This window comes from Heptranchias perlo, chromosome 20 (assembly GCF_035084215.1).
Source record: "Heptranchias perlo isolate sHepPer1 chromosome 20, sHepPer1.hap1, whole genome shotgun sequence".
Classification (NCBI taxonomy): Eukaryota; Metazoa; Chordata; class Chondrichthyes; order Hexanchiformes; family Hexanchidae; genus Heptranchias; species Heptranchias perlo.
The window spans coordinates 46,146,209-46,171,339 of record NC_090344.1 but is presented as its reverse complement, the minus strand read 5'-3'; the positions used below and the strand labels follow the sequence as shown (position 1 = coordinate 46,171,339).

The 25,131-nt window shown below is 47.9% G+C and overlaps 1 protein-coding gene across 2 annotated transcripts in view; it reads left to right on the top strand.

Annotated features, from left to right (window-relative positions):
- Nucleotides 1–25,131, top strand: part of LOC137335798 (G protein-coupled receptor kinase 5-like) — a 169,579-nt gene that overhangs the window by 117,616 nt on the left and 26,832 nt on the right. For both annotated transcript variants that reach the window (XR_010966497.1, XM_068001218.1), the window contains exons 6-9: nt 830–922; nt 2,877–2,940; nt 4,257–4,397; nt 24,442–24,632. Coding sequence is in view for 1 of the 2 variants with exons in the window: in XM_068001218.1 (XP_067857319.1) it covers nt 830–922; nt 2,877–2,940; nt 4,257–4,397; nt 24,442–24,632 (489 nt within the window). In the remaining variant the exon portion in view is untranslated. The remainder of the gene's footprint in view (nt 1–829; nt 923–2,876; nt 2,941–4,256; nt 4,398–24,441; nt 24,633–25,131) is intronic.

The window sequence follows — 25,131 nt, the reverse complement described above, 5'->3', positions numbered from 1 at the left end:
GATGTCAGTTGAGGGATGCATTTTGGCCAGGACACCAGGAGAACTCCCTCCTCTTCGAAAAAGTTCCATTTGGATCTTTTAAGTCCACCTGAAAAAGCAGACGGGACCTCGATTTAACCTCTCATCCAAAAGAGAGTGCCTGTGACACTGATGTGTTCGCCTAGATTATGTGTTGAATGGGACGGAACCCATGACCTTCTGACTCGAGGCCAGAGTGCTACCAACTGAGCCAAGCTGACACATGAAGATTGAAGATATCAATGCATGAAAGATACAGAGTAGCTCCAGAATTTAGATCATAACTCCAAATACTAATTGTTGTGTGTAATTCAGTAACGAGTTTTTGGTGAAATGTTTTTCTAATCAAGGCTTGGGATGGTGGAATCAAGGACTTGATTTTCCAGTCACTTGTATCATCACTTTCCAGATCAAGATACTCTGGTCAGATCTGTCAGAACATCATGGGTCATCCCTTGGATAATGGTATTGAGTGGTTATGAGGAGTGGCCAAATTTTGGTCCAGTATTCATGCTGCACCAATGCCCACGGCAAAGAATGCAGGAAAAGAATTTAATCCTAATTTAGCTATGGCCTCTTCATTCTGCCCACCAAGGAGATGTCAGTGACTCTGCTGAGCAGTAGCTTCTCACCTGCTCCTTGCAAACTTTCTCCGGGGAAGATAATTGGAGCGCACGTCATGGGAGGTCCCACTGTCCCTTTTCTGAAAAAAGCAGCCTTCACGTCGAACAAACTGTCCTCGGTTACTTTGCCGTTCAGGTCAATTCGGGTTCTCCAATGACTAAATGTTAACTTGTTTTGTTTGGAACAGGGCTCCTCATCATTATCTGAGTGGAGGGCCATTTACGAATTACCAAGAAAGTATGTATTTTGATCGTTTTCTGCAGTGGAAGTGGTTGGAAAGGTAAGCACGGCTGAAGGCGGGGTTTGTGATTTACTGGATTACTGCAGTGTGTCTCACCGACTGGTGCAGAGCTTTCAGACCAATGCCTTTGTGTATTCTCCAAGGGGCAGGGGGAAACGGATCTTAGATACATGCCTTGGAGGACACGTCCACGGGAGGCCGACAGGTTTCCTGCAGAGGGTTCTGACTTGGACCAGCCTCCCTGCTTTTGAGTGGTTGGTGGTTTAGTCAAATTTTAACCTTGTTGGAAAGGAAATGTTAAACCTCCTCCTTACGTTGTAGTATTAATTGTTAGCACAACATGCTGGTGCTTCAGTTCGAGTTCTAAGATGGAACGTACTCACGATGACCAGAACGGTGGGGGGAATCAGATCTCTTTTGCCATCGTGGGAAGGTGCCAAATTCAGACTGTCCACTTCCTACAAGAGAGCATCAGACCAGAGAGATCTCCCTCAGTTCTTAACGCAGCAACAATAACAGCTTGCATTAAAATATCCCAAGACGCTTCACAGGAGCGATTATCAAAATAAATTGCCACATACAGAGATATTAGGACAGGTGACCAAAAGCTTGGTCAAAGAAGTAGGTTTTAAGGAGCATCTTAAAGGAGGAGAGAGGTGTTTAGGGAGGAAATTCCAAAGCTGAGGGCCGAGGCAGCTGAAGGCACGGCCGCCAATGGTGGAGCGATGAAAATCGGGGATGCGCAAAAGGCCAGAATTGGAGGCGTGCAGAGATCTCAGAGGGTTGTAGGGCTGGAGGAGGTTTCAGAGATTGGGGGTGGGGGGGAAGGCGGGGGTTGCGAGGCCATGGAGGGATTTGAAAATCGAGGTTTGTTCCTGATCTTAGCTGTGCAGTGGGGAAGGAGGAATGGATTTTAAGCTGCCTATCGGAGGCATTGGAACAAGTCACTTGTTCTGTGATCAGCAAGGAAAGGAAATGAACCTATAGAATATAAATCACTTACTTGCCATGTCACTCAGCCAGGGAATTGTTTTCAGGGTTAAATCTGCAAGTGATATAAGTTGGGAAAAATGCCCGCGTACATAAGTCTCTGGTCAGAGATCAAAGTTAACACCTTTGCCCAATGTTGGCATTGCTTGGCTGGTTCCCAGGCAGGCTGGTTGTGCAAGGCACATCCTGAAAGAATCCGGATGATGCCTCTCTGCATTGTTTACGGGGTTCCATGCTGGTGAAGGACTAGCCGTTACCGAGAATCGAATCCCAATTAACTCTGGCCACACAAAGGGAGGGGCTGGGTTAGGCTGGTGCTGGAGAGGTTTTGTTATGATGATTGGGAACGTCCCGTGAGAGAGGTTGGCACGCAGCCTTGTGGCAGCGATTCTCAACGGGTACTGGAGATGAGAGGACGATGGACTTTAAGTCACTGCTTTTCCGAATCACTTTTCTGGACAGAGTAACGCCAGCTTTAACTGCTGCAGAAGCCAAGTCTGGAATCGACCACACCTGAGATTTTGGGGTGGGGGTAGGGGTGGGAGGGGGTCGGCTCGATGCTTCTCAATCAGTCTGTAAAGAAATGGATCTTAACAAGTCCAGTGATTCGCAATGGACCCAGTGCCTCAGGAGCCCGTCACCTGGAATCCACTGCACTGTCCTCGCCAGAGTTCCACTGTCCAATTCTTGAGGAAGTTGAATTTCACCGAGTGTCCCTCTTTGTTGGGTTTTATCCAACTCCGTGCCTCTGTGCTGACCAGAACTGAGCCCAGTTTAGTGTCCAAATTGAAAGGACCGTAGCCCAGACCTCCCATGGGCACCATGGAGGACACGGCTTCATTGGAACTTTGACTCCTTGACCCTTCTTCTGGTCCGCAAGCTCGACGAGGTCTGAAATCCACTGACCACCTTTAATGAGGTTGTCTCTTTGAAGAAGTAATTAAAATTTGTGCAGAAGCTGCAAATGTGATGGATTTTTCTCTTTTTTCTTTCCCCGCTCCAGGCAGGCCATTACCAAAGACACTTTCAGACAGTACAGAGTATTGGGGAAAGGAGGGTTTGGAGAGGTGAGTCGTGATCGCATGCAATGAGGCTGGGCTCCAGCACACTCTGGATTTTCAATAATGTAGTTGAGCAGGACAGATGAAAGCATCGCAGTGCCAACAACTACTCACTGGCCCAGAGAGACAGGACGTAGGGACCCCACACAACACCTTCCAGATACATGCTGCTGTTACCGGGAGGCACCGGGTGACAGGTCAGTTAGGAAGTGACGGTGAGAATGAGCAAAACCTGCAGAGTGTGTCTCTCCAGCACCAACCTCGTGTCGGTCCTGGTGGTCCTGGTGGCAGAGGTTCAGGAGGGAGATGCCTGTGAGCCCATTCCTCTGGAGAAAAGAACATAAAGAAAGAAAGACTTGCATTTATATAGCACCTTTCATGACCTCAGGGCGTCCCAAAGTGCTTTACAGCCAATGAAGTACTTTTTTGCAGTGTAGTCACTATTGTAACGTTGGAAACACGGCAGCCAATTTATGCACAGGAAGCTCCCACAAACAGCAATGTGATCATGACCAGATCATCTGTTTTAGTGATGTTGGTTGAGGGATAAATATAAGCCAAGACACCAGGGAGCAATCCCCTGCTCTAATTCGAAATAGTGCTGTGGGATCTTTTACGCCCACCTGAGAGGGCGGACGGGGCCTCAGTCTCATCCAAAAGACAGCACTTCTGACAGTGCAACACTCCCTCAGTACTGCACTGGAGCATCAGCCTGGATTTTGTGCTCAAGTCCCTGGAGCTGGACTTGAACCCACGACCTGCTGGCTCAGAGGCGAGAGTGCGAGGCACAGAGCCACAGCTGACGCAAGATATCAAAAGCAAATGCACCTTGTGTCCTATCAGGCCCATCCCATTTTCATAGACCAGTGGCCACCTTCCCAGCAGATCTTTTGATGCTTCTCTCTGATTTCGAGGCATTCCCTGATACTTCACTCCACGGTGTGAGATGATACCTTGGAACCTCTCTGTTTTAATCCTAACTCATTAACTTCAAGCTTGTGTCCTGTGCCTTCGAATCTTTGCCAGAGTCAACAAATGGCCATTGTGTGTGACGGCGTACCATTGCTACAGTTCCTGCGTGTGCTTTGTACCATGTGTCGCTCTCTCCAAACCACACACCACATGTTGGGAATATACAACTGACAGTGTGTGTTTTTCAATGAAGAGTCAGTCCTCTTGTCTCGCTCTGAGGTGAAGAATTGAATTGAGGTTTCCCTGCAGCTGTCCTCCAGTGAGATCAGTTTAAAATTGTGATCTCTTTGTCTCCCTTTCTTTGTGTGACACATTCAGAATTGGGCTAATTTGACTCTCTCTTTATCCAGGTCTGTGCCTGTCAAGTCAGAGCAACTGGAAAAATGTACGCGTGTAAAAAGCTAGAGAAGAAAAGAATCAAAAAAAGGAAAGGAGAGACGATGGCATTAAATGAAAAACAAATTTTAGAAAAAGTAAATAGCAGATTTGTAGTAAGTATCTTCCGTGAATTTAACTATTAATGATCAATTAATAACACAAAATCCAAACACTCACCAGCCGAAGAGAGAGTTTATAGTCGGGTACCACATGGGCTAGAGTGTATTAATCACTAGTACCACACGGGTTGGAGAGTGTTAATCACTAGTACCACACGGATTGGAGAGTGTTAATCACTAGTACCACACGGGTTGGAGTGTATTAATCGCTAGTACCACACGGGTTGGAGTGTATTAATCGCAAGTACCACACGGGTTGGAGAGTGTATTAATCACTAGTACCACACGGGTTGGAGTGTATTAATCACTCGTACCACATGGGCTGGAGAGTGTATTAATCGCAAGTACCACACGGGTTGGAGAGTGTATTAATCGCTAGTACCACATGGGCTGGAGTGTATTAATCGCTAGTACCACACGGGTTGGAGAGTGTATTAATCGCTAGTACCACATGGGCTGGAGTGTATTAATCGCTAGTACCACACGGGTTGGAGAGTGTATTAATCGCTAGTACCACATGGGCTGGAGTGTATTAATCGCTAGTACCACACGGGTTGGAGAGTGTTAATCACGAGTATCACACGGGCTGGAGAGGGTTAATCACTCGTACCACACAGGTTGGAGAGTGTATTAATCACTAGTACCACACAGGTTGGAGAGTATTAATCACTAGTACCACACAGGTTAGAGAGTGTTAATCACTAGTACCACACGGGTTGGAGAGGGTTAATCACTAGTACCACACGGGTTGGAGAGGGTTAATCACTAGTACCACACGGGTTGGAGAGTGTTAATCACTAGTACCACATGGGTTGGAGTGTATTAATCGCTATCACCACATGGGTTAGAGAGTGTTAATCACCAGTACCACACGGGTTGGAGAGTGTTAATCACTAGTACCATACGGGCTGGAGAGTGTTAATCACTAGTACCACACGGGTTGGAGAGTGTTAATCACTAGTACCACACGGGTTGGAGAGTGTTAATCACTTGTACCATACGGGCTGGAGAGTGTTAATCACTAGTACCACACGGGTTGGAGAGTGTTAATCACCAGTACCACACGGGTTGGAGAGTGTTAATCACTAGTACCATACGGGCCGGAGAGTGTTAATCACTAGTACCACACGGGTTGGAGAGTGTTAATCACTAGTACCACACGGGTTGGAGAGTGTTAATCACAAGTACCACACGGGTTGGAGTGTATTAATCACGAGTACCACACGGGTTGGAGAGTATTAATCACTAGTCCCACAGGGGTTGGAGAGTATTAATCACTAGTACCACATGGGTTGGAGTGTATTAATCGCTATCACCACACAGGTTAGAGAGTGTTAATCACTAGTACTACACGGGTTGGAGTGTATTAATCACTAGTACCACACGGGTTGTAGTGTATTAATCACTAGTACCACACGGGTTGGAGTGTATTAATCACTAGTACCACACGGGTTGCAGTGTATTAATCACTAGTACCACACGGGTTGGAGAGTGTATTAATCACTAGTACCACACGGGTTGGAGTGTATTAATCACTCGTACCACACGGGCTGGAGTGTATTAATCGCTAGTACCACACGGGTTGGAGAGTGTATTAATCGCTAGTACCACACGGGTTGGAGAGTGTATTAATCACTAGTACCACACGGGTTGGAGAGTGTATTAATCGCTAGTACCACACGGGTTGGAGAGTGTATTAATCACTAGTACCACACGGGCTGGAGTGTATTAATCGCTAGTACCACACGGGTTGGAGAGTGTATTAATCGCTAGTACCACACGGGTTGGAGAGTGTATTAATCACTAGTACCACACGGGTTGGAGTGTATTAATCACTAGTACCACACGGGTTGGAGAGTGTATTAATCACTAGTACCACACGGGTTGGAGTGTATTAATCACTCAGACCACATGGGCGAGAGTGTATTAATCACAAGTACCACACGGGTTGGAGTGTATTAATCACTGGTACCACATGGGTTGGAGTGTATTAATCACTAGTACCACACGGGTTGGAGAGTATTAATCACGAGTACCACACAGGTTAGAGAGTGTTAATCAGGAGTACCACATGGGTTGGAGAGTATTAATCACTCAGACCACATGGGCGAGAGTGTATTAATCACAAGTACCACACGGGTTGGAGTGTATTAATCACTGGTACCACATGGGTTGGAGTGTATTAATCACTAGTACCACACGGGTTGGAGAGTATTAATCACGAGTACCACACAGGTTAGAGAGTGTTAATCAGGAGTACCACATGGGTTGGAGAGTATTAATCACTAGTACCACACGGGTTGGAGTGTATTAATCACGAGTACCACACGGGTTGGAGTGTATTAATCACGAGTACCACACGGGTTGGAGAGTATTAATCACTAGTACCACAGGGGTTGGAGTGTATTAATCACGAGTACCACATGGGTTGGAGCGTATTAATCACTAGTCCCACAGGGGTTGGAGAGTATTAATCACTAGTACCACATGGGTTGGAGTGTATTAATCGCTATCACCACACAGGTTAGAGAGTGTTAATCACTAGTACCACACGGGTTGGAGAGTGTATTAATCACTAGTACCACACGGGTTGCAGTGTATTAATCACTAGTACCACACGGGTTGGAGTGTATTAATCACTAGTACCACACGGGTTGCAGTGTATTAATCACTAGTACCACACGGGTTGGAGAGTGTATTAATCACTAGTACCACACGGGTTGGAGTGTATTAATCACTCGTACCACATGGGCGAGAGTGTATTAATCGCTAGTACCACACGGGTTGGAGAGTGTATTAATCACTAGTACTACACGGGTTGGAGTGTATTAATCACTCGTACCACATGGGCGAGAGTGTATTAATCACTAGTACCACACGGGTTGGAGTGTATTAATCACTAGTACCACATGGGTTGGAGTGTATTAATCGCTAGTACCACACGGGTTGGAGTGTATTAATCACTAGTACTACACGGGTTGGAGTGTATTAATCACTCGTACCACATGGGCGAGAGTGTATTAATCACTAGTACCACATGGGTTGGAGTGTATTAATCACTAGTACCACACGGGCTGGAGTGTATTAATCGCTAGTACCACACGGGTTGGAGAGTGTATTAATCACTAGTACCACACGGGTTGGAGTGTATTAATCACTCGGACCACATGGGCGAGAGTGTATTAATCACTCGTACCACATGGGCGAGAGTGTATTAATCACTAGTACGACACGGGTTGGAGTGTATTAATCACTAGTACCACATGGGTTGGAGTGTATTAATCACTAGTACCACACGGGCTGGAGTGTATTAATCGCTAGTACCACACGGGTTGGAGAGTGTATTAATCACTAGTACCACACGGGTTGGAGTGTATTAATCACTCGGACCACATGGGCGAGAGTGTATTAATCACTAGTACTACACGGGTTGGAGTGTATTAATCACTCGTACCACATGGGCGAGAGTGTATTAATCGCTAGTACCACACGGGTTGGAGAGTGTATTAATCACGAGTACCACACGGGTTGGAGAGTGTATTAATCACGAGTACCACACGGGTTGGAGTGTATTAATCACTCGGACCACATGGGCGAGAGTGTATTAATCACTAGTACCACACGGGTTGGAGTGTATTAATCACTAGTACCACATGGGTTGGAGAGTATTAATCACTCGTACCACACGGGTTGGAGAGTGTTAATCACTAGTACCACACGGGTTGGAGAGTATTAATCACTCGTACCACACGGGTTGGAGAGTATTAATCACTAGTACCACATGGGTTGGAGAGTATTAATCACTCGTACCACACGGGTTGGAGAGAACTAATCACTAGTACCACACGGGTTGGAGAGTGTTAATCATTAGTACCACACGGGTTGGAGTGTATTAATTACTAGTACCACACGGGTTGGAGAGTGTTAATCACTAGTACCACACGGGTTGGAGAGTGTTAATCACTAGTACCGCACGGATTGGAGTGTATTAATCACTAGTACCACACGGGTTGGAGAATATTAATCACTTGTACCACACGGGTTGGAGTGTATTAATCACGAGTACCACACGGGTTGGAGTGTATTAATCACTAGTGCCATGGTACTAGCGATAAACACACTCCAACCCCTGTGGTATTAGTGATTAACACTCTCCAACCTGTGCGGTACCAGTGTGTCAGTGTTTGGATACTGCAGGGGTCGGAGTGTGTTAGTGTTTAGATACTGCAGGGGTCGGAGTGTGTTAGTGTTTAGATACTGCAGGGGTCAGAGTGTGTTAGTGTTTAGATACTGCAGGGGTCGGTGTGTGTTAGTGTTTAGATACTGCAGGGGTCGGTGTGTGTTAGTGTTTAGATACTGCAGGGGTCGGTGTGTGTTAGTGTTTAGATACTGCAGGGGTCGGAGTGTGTTAGTGTTTAGATACTGCAGGGGTCGGAGTGTGTTAGTGTTTAGATACTGCAGGGGTCGGAGTGTGTTAGTGTTTAGATACTGCAGGGGTCGGAGTGTGTTAGTGTTTAGATACTGCAGGGGTCGGTGTGTGTTAGTGTTTAGATACTGCAGGGGTCGGAGTGTGTTAGTGTTTAGATACTGCAGGGGTCGGTGTGTGTTAGTGTTTAGATACTGCAGGGGTCGGAGTGTGTTAGTGTTTAGATACTGCAGGGGTCGGAGTGTGTTAGTGTTTAGATACTGCAGGGGTCGGAGTGTGTTAGTGTTTAGATACTGCAGGGGTCGGAGTGTGTTAGTGTTTAGATACTGCAGGGGTCGGAGTGTGTTAGTGTTTAGATACTGCAGGGGTCGGTGTGTGTTAGTGTTTAGATACTGCAGGGGTCGGAGTGTGTTAGTGTTTAGATACTGCAGGGGTCGGAGTGTGTTAGTGTTTAGATACTGCAGGGGTCGGAGTGTGTTAGTGTTTAGATACTGCAGGCGTCGGAGTGTGTTAGTGTTTAGATACTGCAGGCGTCGGAGTGTGTTAGTGTTTAGATACTGCAGGGGTCGGTGTGTGTTAGTGTTTAGATACTGCAGGGGTCGGAGTGTGTTAGTGTTTAGATACTGCAGGGGTCGGTGTGTGTTAGTGTTTAGATACTGCAGGGGTCGGAGTGTGTTAGTGTTTGGATACTGCAGGGGTCGGAGTGTGTTAGTGTTTGGATACTGCAGGGGTCGGAGTGTGTTAGTGTTTAGATACTGCAGGGGTCGGAGTGTGTTAGTGTTTAGATACTGCAGGGGTCGGAGTGTGTTAGTATTTAGATACTGCAGGGGTCGGTGTGTGTTAGTGTTTAGATACTGCAGGGGTCGGTGTGTGTTAGTGTTTAGATACTGCAGGGGTCGGAGTGTGTTAGTGTTTAGATACTGCAGGGGTCGGTGTGTGTTAGTGTTTAGATACTGCAGGGGTCGGAGTGTGTTAGTGTTTAGATACTGCAGGGGTCGGTGTGTGTTAGTGTTTAGATACTGCAGGGGTCGGAGTGTGTTAGTGTTTAGATACTGCAGGGGTCGGAGTGTGTTAGTGTTTAGATACTGCAGGGGTCGGTGTGTGTCAGTGTTTAGATACTGCAGGGGTCGGAGTGTGTTAGTGTTTAGATACTGCAGGGGTCGGAGTGTGTCAGTGTTTAGATACTGCAGGGGTCAGAGTGTGTTAGTGTTTAGATACTGCAGGGGTCGGAGTGTGTCAGTGTTTAGATACTGCAGGGGTCGGAGTGTGTTAGTGTTTAGATACTGCAGGGGTCGGAGTGTGTCAGTGTTTAGATACTGCAGGGGTCAGAGTGTGTTAGTGTTTAGATACTGCAGGGGTCGGAGTGTGTCAGTGTTTAGATACTGCAGGGGTCAGAGTGTGTTAGTGTTTAGATACTGCAGGGGTCGGAGTGTGTTAGTGTTTAGATACTGCAGGGGTCGGAGTGTGTTAGTGTTTAGATACTGCAGGGGTCGGTGTGTGTTAGTGTTTAGATACTGCAGGGGTCGGTGTGTGTTAGGGTTTAGATACTGCAGGGGTCGGAGTGTGTTAGTGTTTAGATACTGCAGGGGTCGGAGTGTGTTAGGGTTTAGATACTGCAGGGGTCGGAGTGTGTTAGTGTTTAGATACTGCAGGGGTCGGTGTGTGTTAGGGTTTAGATACTGCAGGGGTCGGTGTGTGTTAGGGTTTAGATACTGCAGGGGTCGGAGTGTGTCAGTGTTTAGATACTGCAGGGGTCGGAGTGTGTTAGTGTTTAGATACTGCAGGGGTCGGAGTGTGTTAGTGTTTGGATACTGCAGGGGTCAGAGTGTGTTAGTGTTTAGATACTGCAGGGGTCGGTGTGTGTTCGTGTTTAGATACTGCAGGGGTCGGTGTGTGTTAGTGTTTGGATACTGCAGGGGTCAGAGTGTGTTAGTGTTTAGATACTGCAGGGGTCGGAGTGTGTTAGTGTTTAGATACTGCAGGGGTCGGAGTGTGTTAGTGTTTAGATACTGCAGGGGTCGGAGTGTGTTAGTGTTTAGATACTGCAGGGGTCGGTGTGTGTTAGTGTTTAGATACTGCAGGGGTCGGAGTGTGTTAGTGTTTAGATACTGCAGGGGTCGGAGTGTGTTAGTGTTTAGATACTGCAGGGGTCGGTGTGTGTTAGTGTTTAGATACTGCAGGGGTCGGAGTGTGTTAGTGTTTAGATACTGCAGGGGTCGGAGTGTGTTAGTGTTTAGATACTGCAGGGGTCGGAGTGTGTTAGTGTTTAGATACTGCAGGGGTCGGAGTGTGTTAGTGTTTAGATACTGCAGGGGTCGGAGTGTGTTAGTGTTTCGATACTGCAGGCGTCGGAGTGTGTTAGTGTTTAGATACTGCAGGGGTCGGAGTGTGTTAGTGTTTAGATACTGCAGGGGTCGGAGTGTGTTAGTGTTTAGATACTGCAGGGGTCGGTGTGTGTCAGTGTTTAGATACTGCAGGGGTCGGAGTGTGTTAGTGTTTAGATACTGCAGGGGTCGGAGTGTGTTCGTGTTTAGATACTGCAGGGGTCGGTGTGTGTTAGTGTTTAGATACTGCAGGGGTCGGTGTGTGTTAGTGTTTAGATACTGCAGGGGTCAGAGTGTGTTAGTGTTTAGATACTGCAGGGGTCGGAGTGTGTTAGTGTTTAGATACTGCAGGGGTCGGAGTGTGTTAGTGTTTAGATACTGCAGGGGTCGGAGTGTGTTAGTGTTTAGATACTGCAGGGGTCGGAGTGTGTTAGTGTTTAGATACTGCAGGGGTCGGAGTGTGTTAGTGTTTAGATACTGCAGGGGTCGGAGTGTGTTAGTGTTTAGATACTGCAGGGGTCGGAGTGTGTTAGTGTTTAGATACTGCAGGGGTCGGAGTGTGTTAGTGTTTAGATACTGCAGGGGTCGGAGTGTGTTAGTGTTTAGATACTGCAGGGGTCGGAGTGTGTTAGTGTTTAGATACTGCAGGGGTCGGAGTGTGTTAGTGTTTAGATACTGCAGGGGTCGGAGTGTGTTAGTGTTTAGATACTGCAGGGGTCGGAGTGTGTTAGTGTTTAGATACTGCAGGGGTCGGAGTGTGTTAGTGTTTAGATACTGCAGGGGTCGGAGTGTGTTAGTGTTTAGATACTGCAGGGGTCGGTGTGTGTTAGTGTTTAGATACTGCAGGGGTCGGTGTGTGTTAGTGTTTAGATACTGCAGGGGTCGGTGTGTGTTAGTGTTTAGATACTGCAGGGGTCGGAGTGTGTTAGTGTTTAGATACTGCAGGGGTCGGTGTGTGTTAGTGTTTAGATACTGCAGGGGTCGGTGTGTGTTAGTGTTTAGATACTGCAGGGGTCGGTGTGTGTTAGTGTTTAGATACTGCAGGGGTCGGAGTGTGTTAGTGTTTAGATACTGCAGGGGTCGGAGTGTGTTAGTGTTTAGATACTGCAGGGGTCGGAGTGTGTTAGTGTTTAGATACTGCAGGGGTCGGTGTGTGTTAGTGTTTAGATACTGCAGGGGTCGGAGTGTGTTCGTGTTTAGATACTGCAGGGGTCGGTGTGTGTTAGTGTTTAGATACTGCAGGGGTCGGAGTGTGTTAGTGTTTAGATACTGCAGGGGTCGGAGTGTGTTAGTGTTTAGATACTGCAGGGGTCGGTGTGTGTTCGTGTTTAGATACTGCAGGGGTCGGTGTGTGTTAGTGTTTAGATACTGCAGGGGTCGGAGTGTGTTAGTGTTTAGATACTGCAGGGGTCGGTGTGTGTTAGTGTTTAGATACTGCAGGGGTCGGAGTGTGTTAGTGTTTAGATACTGCAGGGGTCGGAGTGTGTTAGTGTTTAGATACTGCAGGGGTCGGAGTGTGTTAGTGTTTAGATACTGCAGGGGTCGGAGTGTGTTAGTGTTTAGATACTGCAGGGGTCGGAGTGTGTTAGTGTTTAGATACTGCAGGGGTCGGAGTGTGTTAGTGTTTAGATACTGCAGGGGTCGGAGTGTGTTAGTGTTTAGATACTGCAGGGGTCGGTGTGTGTTAGTGTTTAGATACTGCAGGGGTCGGAGTGTGTTAGTGTTTAGATACTGCAGGGGTCGGAGTGTGTTAGTGTTTAGATACTGCAGGGGTCGGAGTGTGTTCGTGTTTAGATACTGCAGGGGTCGGTGTGTGTTAGTGTTTAGATACTGCAGGGGTCGGAGTGTGTTAGTGTTTAGATACTGCAGGGGTCGGAGTGTGTTAGTGTTTAGATACTGCAGGGGTCGGTGTGTGTTCGTGTTTAGATACTGCAGGGGTCGGTGTGTGTTAGTGTTTAGATACTGCAGGGGTCGGAGTGTGTTAGTGTTTAGATACTGCAGGGGTCGGTGTGTGTTAGTGTTTAGATACTGCAGGGGTCGGAGTGTGTTAGTGTTTAGATACTGCAGGGGTCGGAGTGTGTTAGTGTTTAGATACTGCAGGGGTCGGAGTGTGTTAGTGTTTAGATACTGCAGGGGTCGGAGTGTGTTAGTGTTTAGATACTGCAGGGGTCGGAGTGTGTTAGTGTTTAGATACTGCAGGGGTCGGAGTGTGTTAGTGTTTAGATACTGCAGGGGTCGGAGTGTGTTAGTGTTTAGATACTGCAGGGGTCGGTGTGTGTTAGTGTTTAGATACTGCAGGGGTCGGAGTGTGTTAGTGTTTAGATACTGCAGGGGTCGGAGTGTGTTAGTGTTTAGATACTGCAGGGGTCGGAGTGTGTTCGTGTTTAGATACTGCAGGGGTCGGAGTGTGTTAGTGTTTAGATACTGCAGGGGTCGGAGTGTGTTAGTGTTTAGATACTGCAGGGGTCGGTGTGTGTTAGTGTTTAGATACTGCAGGGGTCGGTGTGTGTTAGTGTTTAGATACTGCAGGGGTCGGTGTGTGTTAGTGTTTAGATACTGCAGGGGTCGGAGTGTGTCAGTGTTTAGATACTGCAGGGGTCGGAGTGTGTCAGTGTTTAGATACTGCAGGGGTCGGTGTGTGTTAGTGTTTAGATACTGCAGGGGTCGGAGTGTGTTAGTGTTTAGATACTGCAGGGGTCGGAGTGTGTTAGTGTTTAGATACTGCAGGGGTCGGTGTGTGTTAGTGTTTAGATACTGCAGGGGTCGGAGTGTGTTAGTGTTTAGATACTGCAGGGGTCGGAGTGTGTTAGTGTTTCGATACTGCAGGGGTCGGAGTGTGTTAGTGTTTAGATACTGCAGGGGTCGGAGTGTGTTAGTGTTTAGATACTGCAGGGGTCGGAGTGTGTTAGTGTTTAGATACTGCAGGGGTCGGAGTGTGTTAGTGTTTAGATACTGCAGGGGTCGGAGTGTGTTAGTGTTTAGATACTGCAGGGGTCGGAGTGTGTTAGTGTTTAGATACTGCAGGGGTCGGAGTGTGTTAGTGTTTGGATACTGCAGGGGTCGGTGTGTGTTAGTGTTTAGATACTGCAGGGGTCGGTGTGTGTTAGTGTTTAGATACTGCAGGGGTCGGTGTGTGTTAGTGTTTAGATACTGCAGGGGTCGGAGTGTGTTAGTGTTTAGATACTGCAGGGGTCGGAGTGTGTTAGTGTTTAGATACTGCAGGGGTCGGAGTGTGTTAGTGTTTAGATACTGCAGGGGTCGGAGTGTGTTAGTGTTTAGATACTGCAGGGGTCGGTGTGTGTTAGTGTTTAGATACTGCAGGGGTCGGAGTGTGTTAGTGTTTAGATACTGCAGGGGTCGGAGTGTGTTAGTGTTTCGATACTGCAGGGGTCGGAGTGTGTTAGTGTTTAGATACTGCAGGGGTCGGAGTGTGTTAGTGTTTAGATACTGCAGGGGTCGGAGTGTGTTAGTGTTTCGATACTGCAGGGGTCGGTGTGTGTTAGTGTTTAGATACTGCAGGGGTCGGAGTGTGTTAGTGTTTAGATACTGCAGGGGTCGGAGTGTGTTAGTGTTTCGATACTGCAGGGGTCGGTGTGTGTTAGTGTTTAGATACTGCAGGGGTCGGAGTGTGTTAGTGTTTAGATACTGCAGGGGTCGGAGTGTGTTAGTGTTTAGATACTGCAGGGGTCGGAGTGTGTTAGTGTTTAGATACTGCAGGGGTCGGAGTGTGTTAGTGTTTAGATACTGCAGGGGTCGGAGTGTGTTAGTGTTTAGATACTGCAGGGGTCGGAGTGTGTTAGTGTTTAGATACTGCAGGGGTCGGAGTGTGTTAGTGTTTAGATACTGCAGGGGTCGGAGTGTGTCAGTGTTTAGATACTGCAGGGGTCGGAGTGTGTTAGTGTTTAGATACTGCAGGGGTCGGAGTGTGTTAGTGTTTAGATACTGCAGGGGTCGGTGTGTGTTAGTGTTTAGATACTGCAGGGGTCGGAGTGTGTTAGTGTTTAGATACTGCAGGGGTCGGAGTGTGTTAGTGTTTAGATACTGCAGGGGTCGGAGTGTGTTAGTGTTTCGATACTGCAGGGGTCGGAGTGTGTTAGTGTTTAGATACTGCAGGGGTCGGTGTGTGTTAGTGTTTAGATACTGCAGGGGTCGGAGTGTGTTAGTGTTTGGATACTGCAGGGGTCGGAGTGTGTTAGTGTTTAGATACTGCAGGGGTCGGAGTGTGTTAGTGTTTAGATACTGCAGGGGTCGGAGTGTGTTAGTGTTTCGATACTGCAGGGGTCGGAGTGTGTTAGTGTTTAGATACTGCAGGGGTCGGAGTGTGTTAGTGTTTAGATACTGCATGGGTCGGAGTGTGTTAGTGTTTAGATACTGCAGGGGTCGGAGTGTGTTAGTGTTTAGATACTGCAGGGGTCGGTGTGTGTTAGTGTTTAGATACTGCAGGGGTCGGAGTGTGTTCGTGTTTAGATACTGCAGGGGTCGGAGTGTGTTAGTGTTTAGATACTGCAGGGGTCGGAGTGTGTTAGTGTTTAGATACTGCAGGGGTCGGAGTGTGTTAGTGTTTAGATACTGCAGGGGTCGGTGTGTGTTAGTGTTTAGATACTGCAGGGGTCGGAGTGTGTTAGTGTTTGGATACTGCAGGGGTCGGAGTGTGTTAGTGTTTAGATACTGCAGGGGTCGGAGTGTGTTAGTGTTTGGATACTGCAGGGGTCGGAGTGTGTTAGTGTTTAGATACTGCAGGGGTCGGAGTGTGTTAGTGTTTGGATACTGCAGGGGTCGGAGTGTGTTAGGGTTTAGATACTGCAGGGGTCGGAGTGTGTTAGTGTTTAGATACTGCAGGGGTCGGTGTGTGTTCGTGTTTGGATACTGCAGGGGTCGGAGTGTGTTAGTGTTTAGATACTGCAGGGGTCGGAGTGTGTTAGTGTTTAGATACTGCAGGGGTCGGTGTGTGTTAGTGTTTAGATACTGCAGGGGTCGGAGTGTGTTAGTGTTTAGATACTGCAGGGGTCGGTGTGTGTTAGTGTTTAGATACTGCAGGGGTCGGAGTGTGTTAGTGTTTAGATACTGCAGGGGTCGGTGTGTGTTAGTGTTTAGATACTGCAGGGGTCGGAGTGTGTTAGTGTTTAGATACTGCAGGGGTCGGAGTGTGTTAGTGTTTAGATACTGCAGGGGTCGGAGTGTGTTCGTGTTTAGATACTGCAGGGGTCGGAGTGTGTTAGTGTTTAGATACTGCAGGGGTCGGTGTGTGTCAGTGTTTAGATACTGCAGGGGTCGGAGTGTGTTAGTGTTTAGATACTGCAGGGGTCGGAGTGTGTTAGTGTTTAGATACTGCAGGGGTCGGAGTGTGTTAGTGTTTAGATACTGCAGGGGTCGGAGTGTGTTAGTGTTTAGATACTGCAGGGGTCGGAGTGTGTTCGTGTTTAGATACTGCAGGGGTCGGTGTGTGTTAGTGTTTGGATACTGCAGGGGTCGGTGTGTGTTAGTGTTTAGATACTGCAGGGGTCGGTGTGTGTTAGTGTTTAGATACTGCAGGGGTCGGTGTGTGTTAGTGTTTAGATACTGCAGGGGTCGGTGTGTGTTAGTGTTTGGATACTGCAGGGGTCGGAGTGTGTTAGTGTTTAGATACTGCAGGGGTCGGAGTGTGTTAGTGTTTAGATACTGCAGGGGTCGGAGTGTGTTAGTGTTTAGATACTGCAGGGGTCGGTGTGTGTTAGTGTTTAGATACTGCAGGGGTCGGTGTGTGTTAGTGTTTAGATACTGCAGGGGTCGGAGTGTGTTAGTGTTTAGATACTGCAGGGGTCGGAGTGTGTTCGTGTTTAGATACTGCAGGGGTCGGAGTGTGTTAGTGTTTAGATACTGCAGGGGTCGGAGTGTGTTAGTGTTTAGATACTGCAGGGGTCGGAGTGTGTTCGTGTTTAGATACTGCAGGGGTCGGAGTGTGTTAGTGTTTAGATACTGCAGGGGTCGGAGTGTGTTAGTGTTTAGATACTGCAGGGGTCGGTGTGTGTCAGTGTTTAGATACTGCAGGGGTCGGAGTGTGTTAGTGTTTAGATACTGCAGGGGTCGGTGTGTGTTAGTGTTTAGATACTGCAGGGGTCGGAGTGTGTTAGTGTTTAGATACTGCAGGGGTCGGTGTGTGTTAGTGTTTAGATACTGCAGGGGTCGGAGTGTGTTAGTGTTTAGATACTGCAGGGGTCGGAGTGTGTTCGTGTTTAGATACTGCAGGGGTCGGAGTGTGTTAGTGTTTAGATACTGCAGGCGTCGGTGTGTGTTAGTGTTTAGATACTGCAGGGGTCGGAGTGTGTTAGTGTTTAGATACTGCAGGGGTCGGAATGTGTTAGTGTTTAGATACTGCAGGGGTCGGTGTGTGTTAGTGTTTAGATACTGCAGGGGTCGGAGTGTGTTAGTGTTTAGATACTGCAGGGGTCGGTGTGTGTCAGTGTTTAGATACTGCAGGGGTCGGAGTGTGTTAGTGTTTAGATACTGCAGGGGTCGGTGTGTGTTAGTGTTTAGATACTGCAGGGGTCGGAGTGTGTTAGTGTTTAGATACTGCAGGGGTCGGAGTGTGTTAGTGTTTAGATACTGCAGGGGTCGGTGTGTGTTAGTGTTTAGATACTGCAGGCGTCGGAGTGTGTTAGTGTTTAGATACTGCAGGCGTCGGAGTGTGTTAGTGTTTAGATACTGCAGGGGTCGGAGTGTGTTAGTGTTTAGATACTGCAGGGGTCGGAGTGTGTTAGTGTTTAGATACTGCAGGGGTCGGAGTGTGTTAGTGTTTAGATACTGCAGGGGTCGGAGTGTGTTAGTGTTTAGATACTGCAGGCGTCGGAGTGTGTTAGTGTTTAGATACTGCAGGGGTCGGAGTGTGTTAGTGTTTAGATACTGCAGGGGTCGGAGTGTGTTAGTGTTTAGATACTGCAGGGGTCGGAGTGTGTTAGTGTTTAGATACTGCAGGGGTCGGTGTGTGTTAGTGTTTAGATACTGCAGGGGTCGGAGTGTGTTAGTGTTTAGATACTGCAGGGGTCGGAGTGTGTTAGTGTTTAGATACTGCAGGGGTCGGTGTGTGTCAGTGTTTAGATACTGCAGGGGTCAGAGTGTGTTAGTGTTTAGATACTGCAGGGGTCGGAGTGTGTTAGTGTTTAGATACTGCAGGGGTCGGAGTGTGTTAGTGTTTAGATACTGCAGGGGTCGGAGTGTGTTAGTGTTTAGATACTGCAGGGGTCGGAGTGTGTTAGTGTTTAGATACTGCAGGGGTCGGTGTGTGTCAGTGTTTAGATACTGCAGGGGTCAGAGTGTGTTAGTGTTTAGATACTGCAGGGGTCGGAGTGTGTTAGTGTTTAGATACTGCAGGGGTCGGAGTGTGTTAGTGTTTAGATACTGCAGGGGTCGGAGTGTGTTAGTGTTTAGATACTGCAGGGGTCGGAGTGTGTTAGTGTTTAGATACTGCAGGGGTCGGTGTGTGTCAGTGTTTAGATACTGCAGGGGTCGGTGTGTGTTAGTGTTTAGATACTGCAGGGGTCGGAGTGTGTTAGTGTTTAGATACTGCAGGGGTCGGTGTGTGTCAGTGTTTAGATACTGCAGGGGTCGGTGTGTGTCAGTGTTTAGATACTGCAGGGGTCGGAGTGTGTTAGTGTTTAGATACTGCAGGGGTCGGTGTGTGTTAGTGTTTAGATACTGCAGGGGTCGGTGTGTGTCAGTGTTTAGATACTGCAGGGGTCGGAGTGTGTTAGTGTTTAGATACTGCAGGGGTCGGAGTGTGTTAGTGTTTAGATACTGCAGGGGTCGGTGTGTGTTAGTGTTTAGATACTGCAGGGGTCGGAGTGTGTTAGTGTTTAGATACTGCAGGGGTCGGAGTGTGTTAGTGTTTAGATACTGCAGGGGTCGGAGTGTGTTAGTGTTTAGATACTGCAGGGGTCGGAGTGTGTTAGTGTTTAGATACTGCAGGGGTCGGAGTGTGTTAGTGTTTAGATACTGCAGGGGTCGGAGTGTGTTAGTGTTTAGATACTGCAGGGGTCGGAGTGTGTTAGTGTTTAGATACTGCAGGGGTCGGAGTGTGTTAGTGTTTAGATACTGCAGGGGTCGGAGTGTGTCAGTGTTTAGATACTGCAGGGGTCGGAGTGTGTTAGTGTTTAGATACTGCAGGGGTCGGAGTGTGTTAGTGTTTAGATACTGCAGGGGTCGGAGTGTGTTAGTGTTTAGATACTGCAGGGGTCGGAGTGTGTTAGTGTTTAGATACTGCAGGGGTCGGAGTGTGTTAGTGTTTAGATACTGCAGGGGTCGGTGTGTGTTAGTGTTTAGATACTGCAGGGGTCGGAGTGTGTTAGTGTTTAGATACTGCAGGGGTCGGAGTGTGTTAGTGTTTAGATACTGCAGGGGTCGGAGTGTGTTAGTGTTTAGATACTGCAGGGGTCGGAGTGTGTTAGTGTTTAGATACTGCAGGGGTCGGAGTGTGTTAGTGTTTAGATACTGCAGGGGTCGGAGTGTGTTAGTGTTTCGATACTGCAGGGGTCAGTGTGTGTTAGTGTTTAGATACTGCAGGGGTCGGTGTGTGTTAGTGTTTAGATACTGCAGGGGTCGGTGTGTGTTAGTGTTTAGATACTGCAGGGGTCGGAGTGTGTTAGTGTTTAGATACTGCAGGGGTCGGAGTGTGTTAGTGTTTAGATACTGCAGGGGTCGGAGTGTGTTAGTGTTTAGATACTGCAGGGGTCGGTGTGTGTTAGTGTTTAGATACTGCAGGGGTCGGAGTGTGTTAGTGTTTAGATACTGCAGGGGTCGGAGTGTGTCAGTGTTTAGATACTGCAGGGGTCGGAGTGTGTTAGTGTTTAGATACTGCAGGGGTCGGAGTGTGTTCGTGTTTAGATACTGCAGGGGTCGGAGTGTGTTAGTGTTTAGATACTGCAGGGGTCGGAGTGTGTTAGTGTTTAGATACTGCAGGGGTCGGAGTGTGTTAGTGTTTAGATACTGCAGGGGTCGGAGTGTGTTAGTGTTTAGATACTGCAGGGGTCGGTGTGTGTTAGTGTTTAGATACTGCAGGGGTCGGAGTGTGTCAGTGTTTAGATACTGCAGGGGTCGGAGTGTGTTAGTGTTTAGATACTGCAGGGGTCGGAGTGTGTTAGTGTTTAGATACTGCAGGGGTCGGAGTGTGTTAGTGTTTAGATACTGCAGGGGTCGGAGTGTGTTAGTGTTTAGATACTGCAGGGGTCGGTGTGTGTTAGTGTTTAGATACTGCAGGGGTCGGAGTGTGTTAGTGTTTAGATACTGCAGGGGTCGGTGTGTGTCAGTGTTTAGATACTGCAGGGGTCGGAGTGTGTTAGTGTTTAGATACTGCAGGGGTCGGAGTGTGTTAGTGTTTAGATACTGCAGGGGTCGGAGTGTGTTAGTGTTTAGATACTGCAGGGGTCGGTGTGTGTCAGTGTTTAGATACTGCAGGGGTCGGAGTGTGTTAGTGTTTAGATACTGCAGGGGTCGGAGTGTGTTAGTGTTTAGATACTGCAGGGGTCGGTGTGTGTTAGTGTTTAGATACTGCAGGGGTCGGAGTGTGTTAGTGTTTAGATACTGCAGGGGTCGGTGTGTGTTCGTGTTTAGATACTGCAGGGGTCGGTGTGTGTTAGTGTTTAGATACTGCAGGGGTCGGAGTGTGTTAGTGTTTAGATACTGCAGGGGTCGGAGTGTGTTAGTGTTTAGATACTGCAGGGGTCGGAGTGTGTTAGTGTTTAGATACTGCAGGGGTCGGAGTGTGTTAGTGTTTAGATACTGCAGGGGTCGGAGTGTGTTAGTGTTTAGATACTGCAGGGGTCGGTGTGTGTTCGTGTTTAGATACTGCAGGGGTCGGTGTGTGTTAGTGTTTAGATACTGCAGGGGTCAGAGTGTGTTAGTGTTTAGATACTGCAGGGGTCGGTGTGTGTCAGTGTTTAGATACTGCAGGGGTCGGAGTGTGTTAGTGTTTAGATACTGCAGGGGTCGGAGTGTGTTAGTGTTTAGATACTGCAGGGGTCGGAGTGTGTTAGTGTTTAGATACTGCAGGGGTCGGTGTGTGTCAGTGTTTAGATACTGCAGGGGTCGGAGTGTGTTAGTGTTTAGATACTGCAGGGGTCGGAGTGTGTTAGTGTTTAGATACTGCAGGGGTCGGTGTGTGTTAGTGTTTAGATACTGCAGGGGTCGGAGTGTGTTAGTGTTTAGATACTGCAGGGGTCGGTGTGTGTTCGTGTTTAGATACTGCAGGGGTCGGTGTGTGTTAGTGTTTAGATACTGCAGGGGTCGGAGTGTGTTAGTGTTTAGATACTGCAGGGGTCGGAGTGTGTTAGTGTTTAGATACTGCAGGGGTCGGAGTGTGTTAGTGTTTAGATACTGCAGGGGTCGGAGTGTGTTAGTGTTTAGATACTGCAGGGGTCGGAGTGTGTTAGTGTTTAGATACTGCAGGGGTCGGTGTGTGTTCGTGTTTAGATACTGCAGGGGTCGGTGTGTGTTAGTGTTTAGATACTGCAGGGGTCAGAGTGTGTTAGTGTTTAGATACTGCAGGGGTCGGTGTGTGTTAGTGTTTAGATACTGCAGGGGTCGGAGTGTGTTAGTGTTTAGATACTGCAGGGGTCGGAGTGTGTTAGTGTTTAGATACTGCAGGGGTCGGAGTGTGTTAGTGTTTAGATACTGCAGGGGTCGGAGTGTGTTAGTGTTTAGATACTGCAGGGGTCGGAGTGTGTTAGTGTTTAGATACTGCAGGGGTCGGAGTGTGTTAGTGTTTAGATACTGCAGGGGTCGGAGTGTGTTAGTGTTTAGATACTGCAGGGGTCGGAGTGTGTTAGTGTTTAGATACTGCAGGGGTCGGTGTGTGTTAGTGTTTAGATACTGCAGGGGTCGGAGTGTGTTAGTGTTTAGATACTGCAGGGGTCGGAGTGTGTTAGTGTTTAGATACTGCAGGGGTCGGTGTGTGTTAGTGTTTAGATACTGCAGGGGTCGGAGTGTGTTAGTGTTTAGATACTGCAGGGGTCGGAGTGTGTTAGTGTTTGGATACTGCAGGGGTCGGTGTGTGTTAGTGTTTAGATACTGCAGGGGTCGGTGTGTGTTAGTGTTTAGATACTGCAGGGGTCGGAGTGTGTTAGTGTTTAGATACTGCAGGGGTCGGAGTGTGTTAGTGTTTAGATACTGCAGGGGTCGGAGTGTGTTAGTGTTTAGATACTGCAGGGGTCGGTGTGTGTTAGTGTTTAGATACTGCAGGGGTCGGAGTGTGTTAGTGTTTAGATACTGCAGGGGTCGGAGTGTGTCAGTGTTTAGATACTGCAGGGGTCGGAGTGTGTTAGTGTTTAGATACTGCAGGGGTCGGAGTGTGTTCGTGTTTAGATACTGCAGGGGTCGGAGTGTGTTAGTGTTTAGATACTGCAGGGGTCGGAGTGTGTTAGTGTTTAGATACTGCAGGGGTCGGAGTGTGTTAGTGTTTAGATACTGCAGGGGTCGGAGTGTGTTAGTGTTTAGATACTGCAGGGGTCGGTGTGTGTTAGTGTTTAGATACTGCAGGGGTCGGAGTGTGTCAGTGTTTAGATACTGCAGGGGTCGGAGTGTGTTAGTGTTTAGATACTGCAGGGGTCGGAGTGTGTTAGTGTTTAGATACTGCAGGGGTCGGAGTGTGTTAGTGTTTAGATACTGCAGGGGTCGGTGTGTGTTAGTGTTTAGATACTGCAGGGGTCGGTGTGTGTTAGTGTTTAGATACTGCAGGGGTCGGTGTGTGTTAGTGTTTAGATACTGCAGGGGTCGGAGTGTGTTAGTGTTTAGATACTGCAGGGGTCGGAGTGTGTTAGTGTTTAGATACTGCAGGGGTCGGTGTGTGTTAGTGTTTAGATACTGCAGGGGTCGGAGTGTGTTAGTGTTTAGATACTGCAGGGGTCGGAGTGTGTTAGTGTTTAGATACTGCAGGGGTCGGAGTGTGTTAGTGTTTCGATACTGCAGGGGTCGGAGTGTGTTAGTGTTTAGATACTGCAGGGGTCGGAGTGTGTTAGTGTTTAGATACTGCAGGGGTCGGTGTGTGTTAGTGTTTAGATACTGCAGGGGTCGGAGTGTGTTAGTGTTTAGATACTGCAGGGGTCGGAGTGTGTTAGTGTTTAGATACTGCAGGGGTCGGTGTGTGTTAGTGTTTAGATACTGCAGGGGTCGGAGTGTGTTAGTGTTTAGATACTGCAGGGGTCGGTGTGTGTCAGTGTTTAGATACTGCAGGGGTCGGAGTGTGTTAGTGTTTAGATACTGCAGGGGTCGGAGTGTGTTAGTGTTTAGATACTGCAGGGGTCGGAGTGTGTTAGTGTTTAGATACTGCAGGGGTCGGAGTGTGTTAGTGTTTAGATACTGCAGGGGTCGGAGTGTGTTAGTGTTTAGATACTGCAGGGGTCGGAGTGTGTTAGTGTTTAGATACTGCAGGGGTCGGTGTGTGTTAGTGTTTAGATACTGCAGGGGTCGGAGTGTGTTAGTGTTTAGATACTGCAGGGGTCGGTGTGTGTTCGTGTTTAGATACTGCAGGGGTCGGAGTGTGTTAGTGTTTAGATACTGCAGGGGTCGGAGTGTGTTAGTGTTTAGATACTGCAGGGGTCGGAGTGTGTTAGTGTTTAGATACTGCAGGGGTCGGAGTGTGTTAGTGTTTAGATACTGCAGGGGTCGGTGTGTGTTCGTGTTTAGATACTGCAGGGGTCGGAGTGTGTTAGTGTTTAGATACTGCAGGGGTCGGAGTGTGTTAGTGTTTAGATACTGCAGGGGTCGGTGTGTGTTAGTGTTTAGATACTGCAGGGGTCGGAGTGTGTTAGTGTTTAGATACTGCAGGGGTCGGTGTGTGTTAGTGTTTAGATACTGCAGGGGTCGGTGTGTGTTAGTGTTTAGATACTGCAGGGGTCGGAGTGTGTTAGTGTTTAGATACTGCAGGGGTCGGAGTGTGTTAGTGTTTCGATACTGCAGGGGTCGGAGTGTGTTAGTGTTTAGATACTGCAGGGGTCGGAGTGTGTTAGTGTTTAGATACTGCAGGGGTCGGTGTGTGTTAGTGTTTAAATACTGCAGGGGTCGGAGTGTGTTAGTGTTTAGATACTGCAGGGGTCGGAGTGTGTTAGTGTTTAGATACTGCAGGGGTCGGTGTGTGTTAGTGTTTAGATACTGCAGGCGTCGGAGTGTGTTAGTGTTTAGATACTGCAGGCGTCGGAGTGTGTTGTTAGTCATCTCATGAGTGGGTCTTTTGGGGTAAACCTTTTGTACATGTATAGCTGTCATACCTCGCCTATTCAGGGCAATTTACAAAGGTTTAATTTTGCGATATCTGCCTTTTTAGGTGAGCTTAGCGTATGCGTATGAAACGAAAGATGCACTGTGTTTAGTCTTAACCATTATGAATGGAGGCGATTTGAAGTTCCACATTTACAACATGGGAAACCCAGGATTCGAAGAGGAACGGGTTGTGTTTTATGCTGCTGAGATCTGTTGCGGCCTGGATCACCTTCATCGGGAAGGGATTGTGTACAGGTAAGTGAGGCTGCAGTCCTTGGAATTAACAGCGAAACTCCATCAAGAGAAGTTGTTGGTGAATCCAAAGTTGCCGAGTAAAACAAGTTCTGGAACAGCAAGAGGCCTTTCGCCCCGTTTCGATAGATTAGTCCCACCGACCTATCTGACTCCAGACATGTCCTTCATCGTCTCTTGAAATCATTTCTCGCCTTGGCCATGAGGCTGTTTCCTGACCAGCTTTGAACCACTTTCTGCGGACCGCATTGGCCTTGAGACACGAGTTAATATGGGCATGGATCTCTTTGTTAGTAGACTTCTGTTTCACCAATGGCAAGCTTTCACTTCAACCAGTCAACGTTAAAGAATAAAAGCCAAATACCGCGGATGCGGGAAATCTGAAATAAAAACAGAAAATTCTGGAAAACACTCAGCCGGTCTCTGGAGAGAGGAACAGTTTATGTTTCAGGTCGATGACCTTTGATCAGAACTGGAAGAAGCTTCATGCAGTTCTAACGAA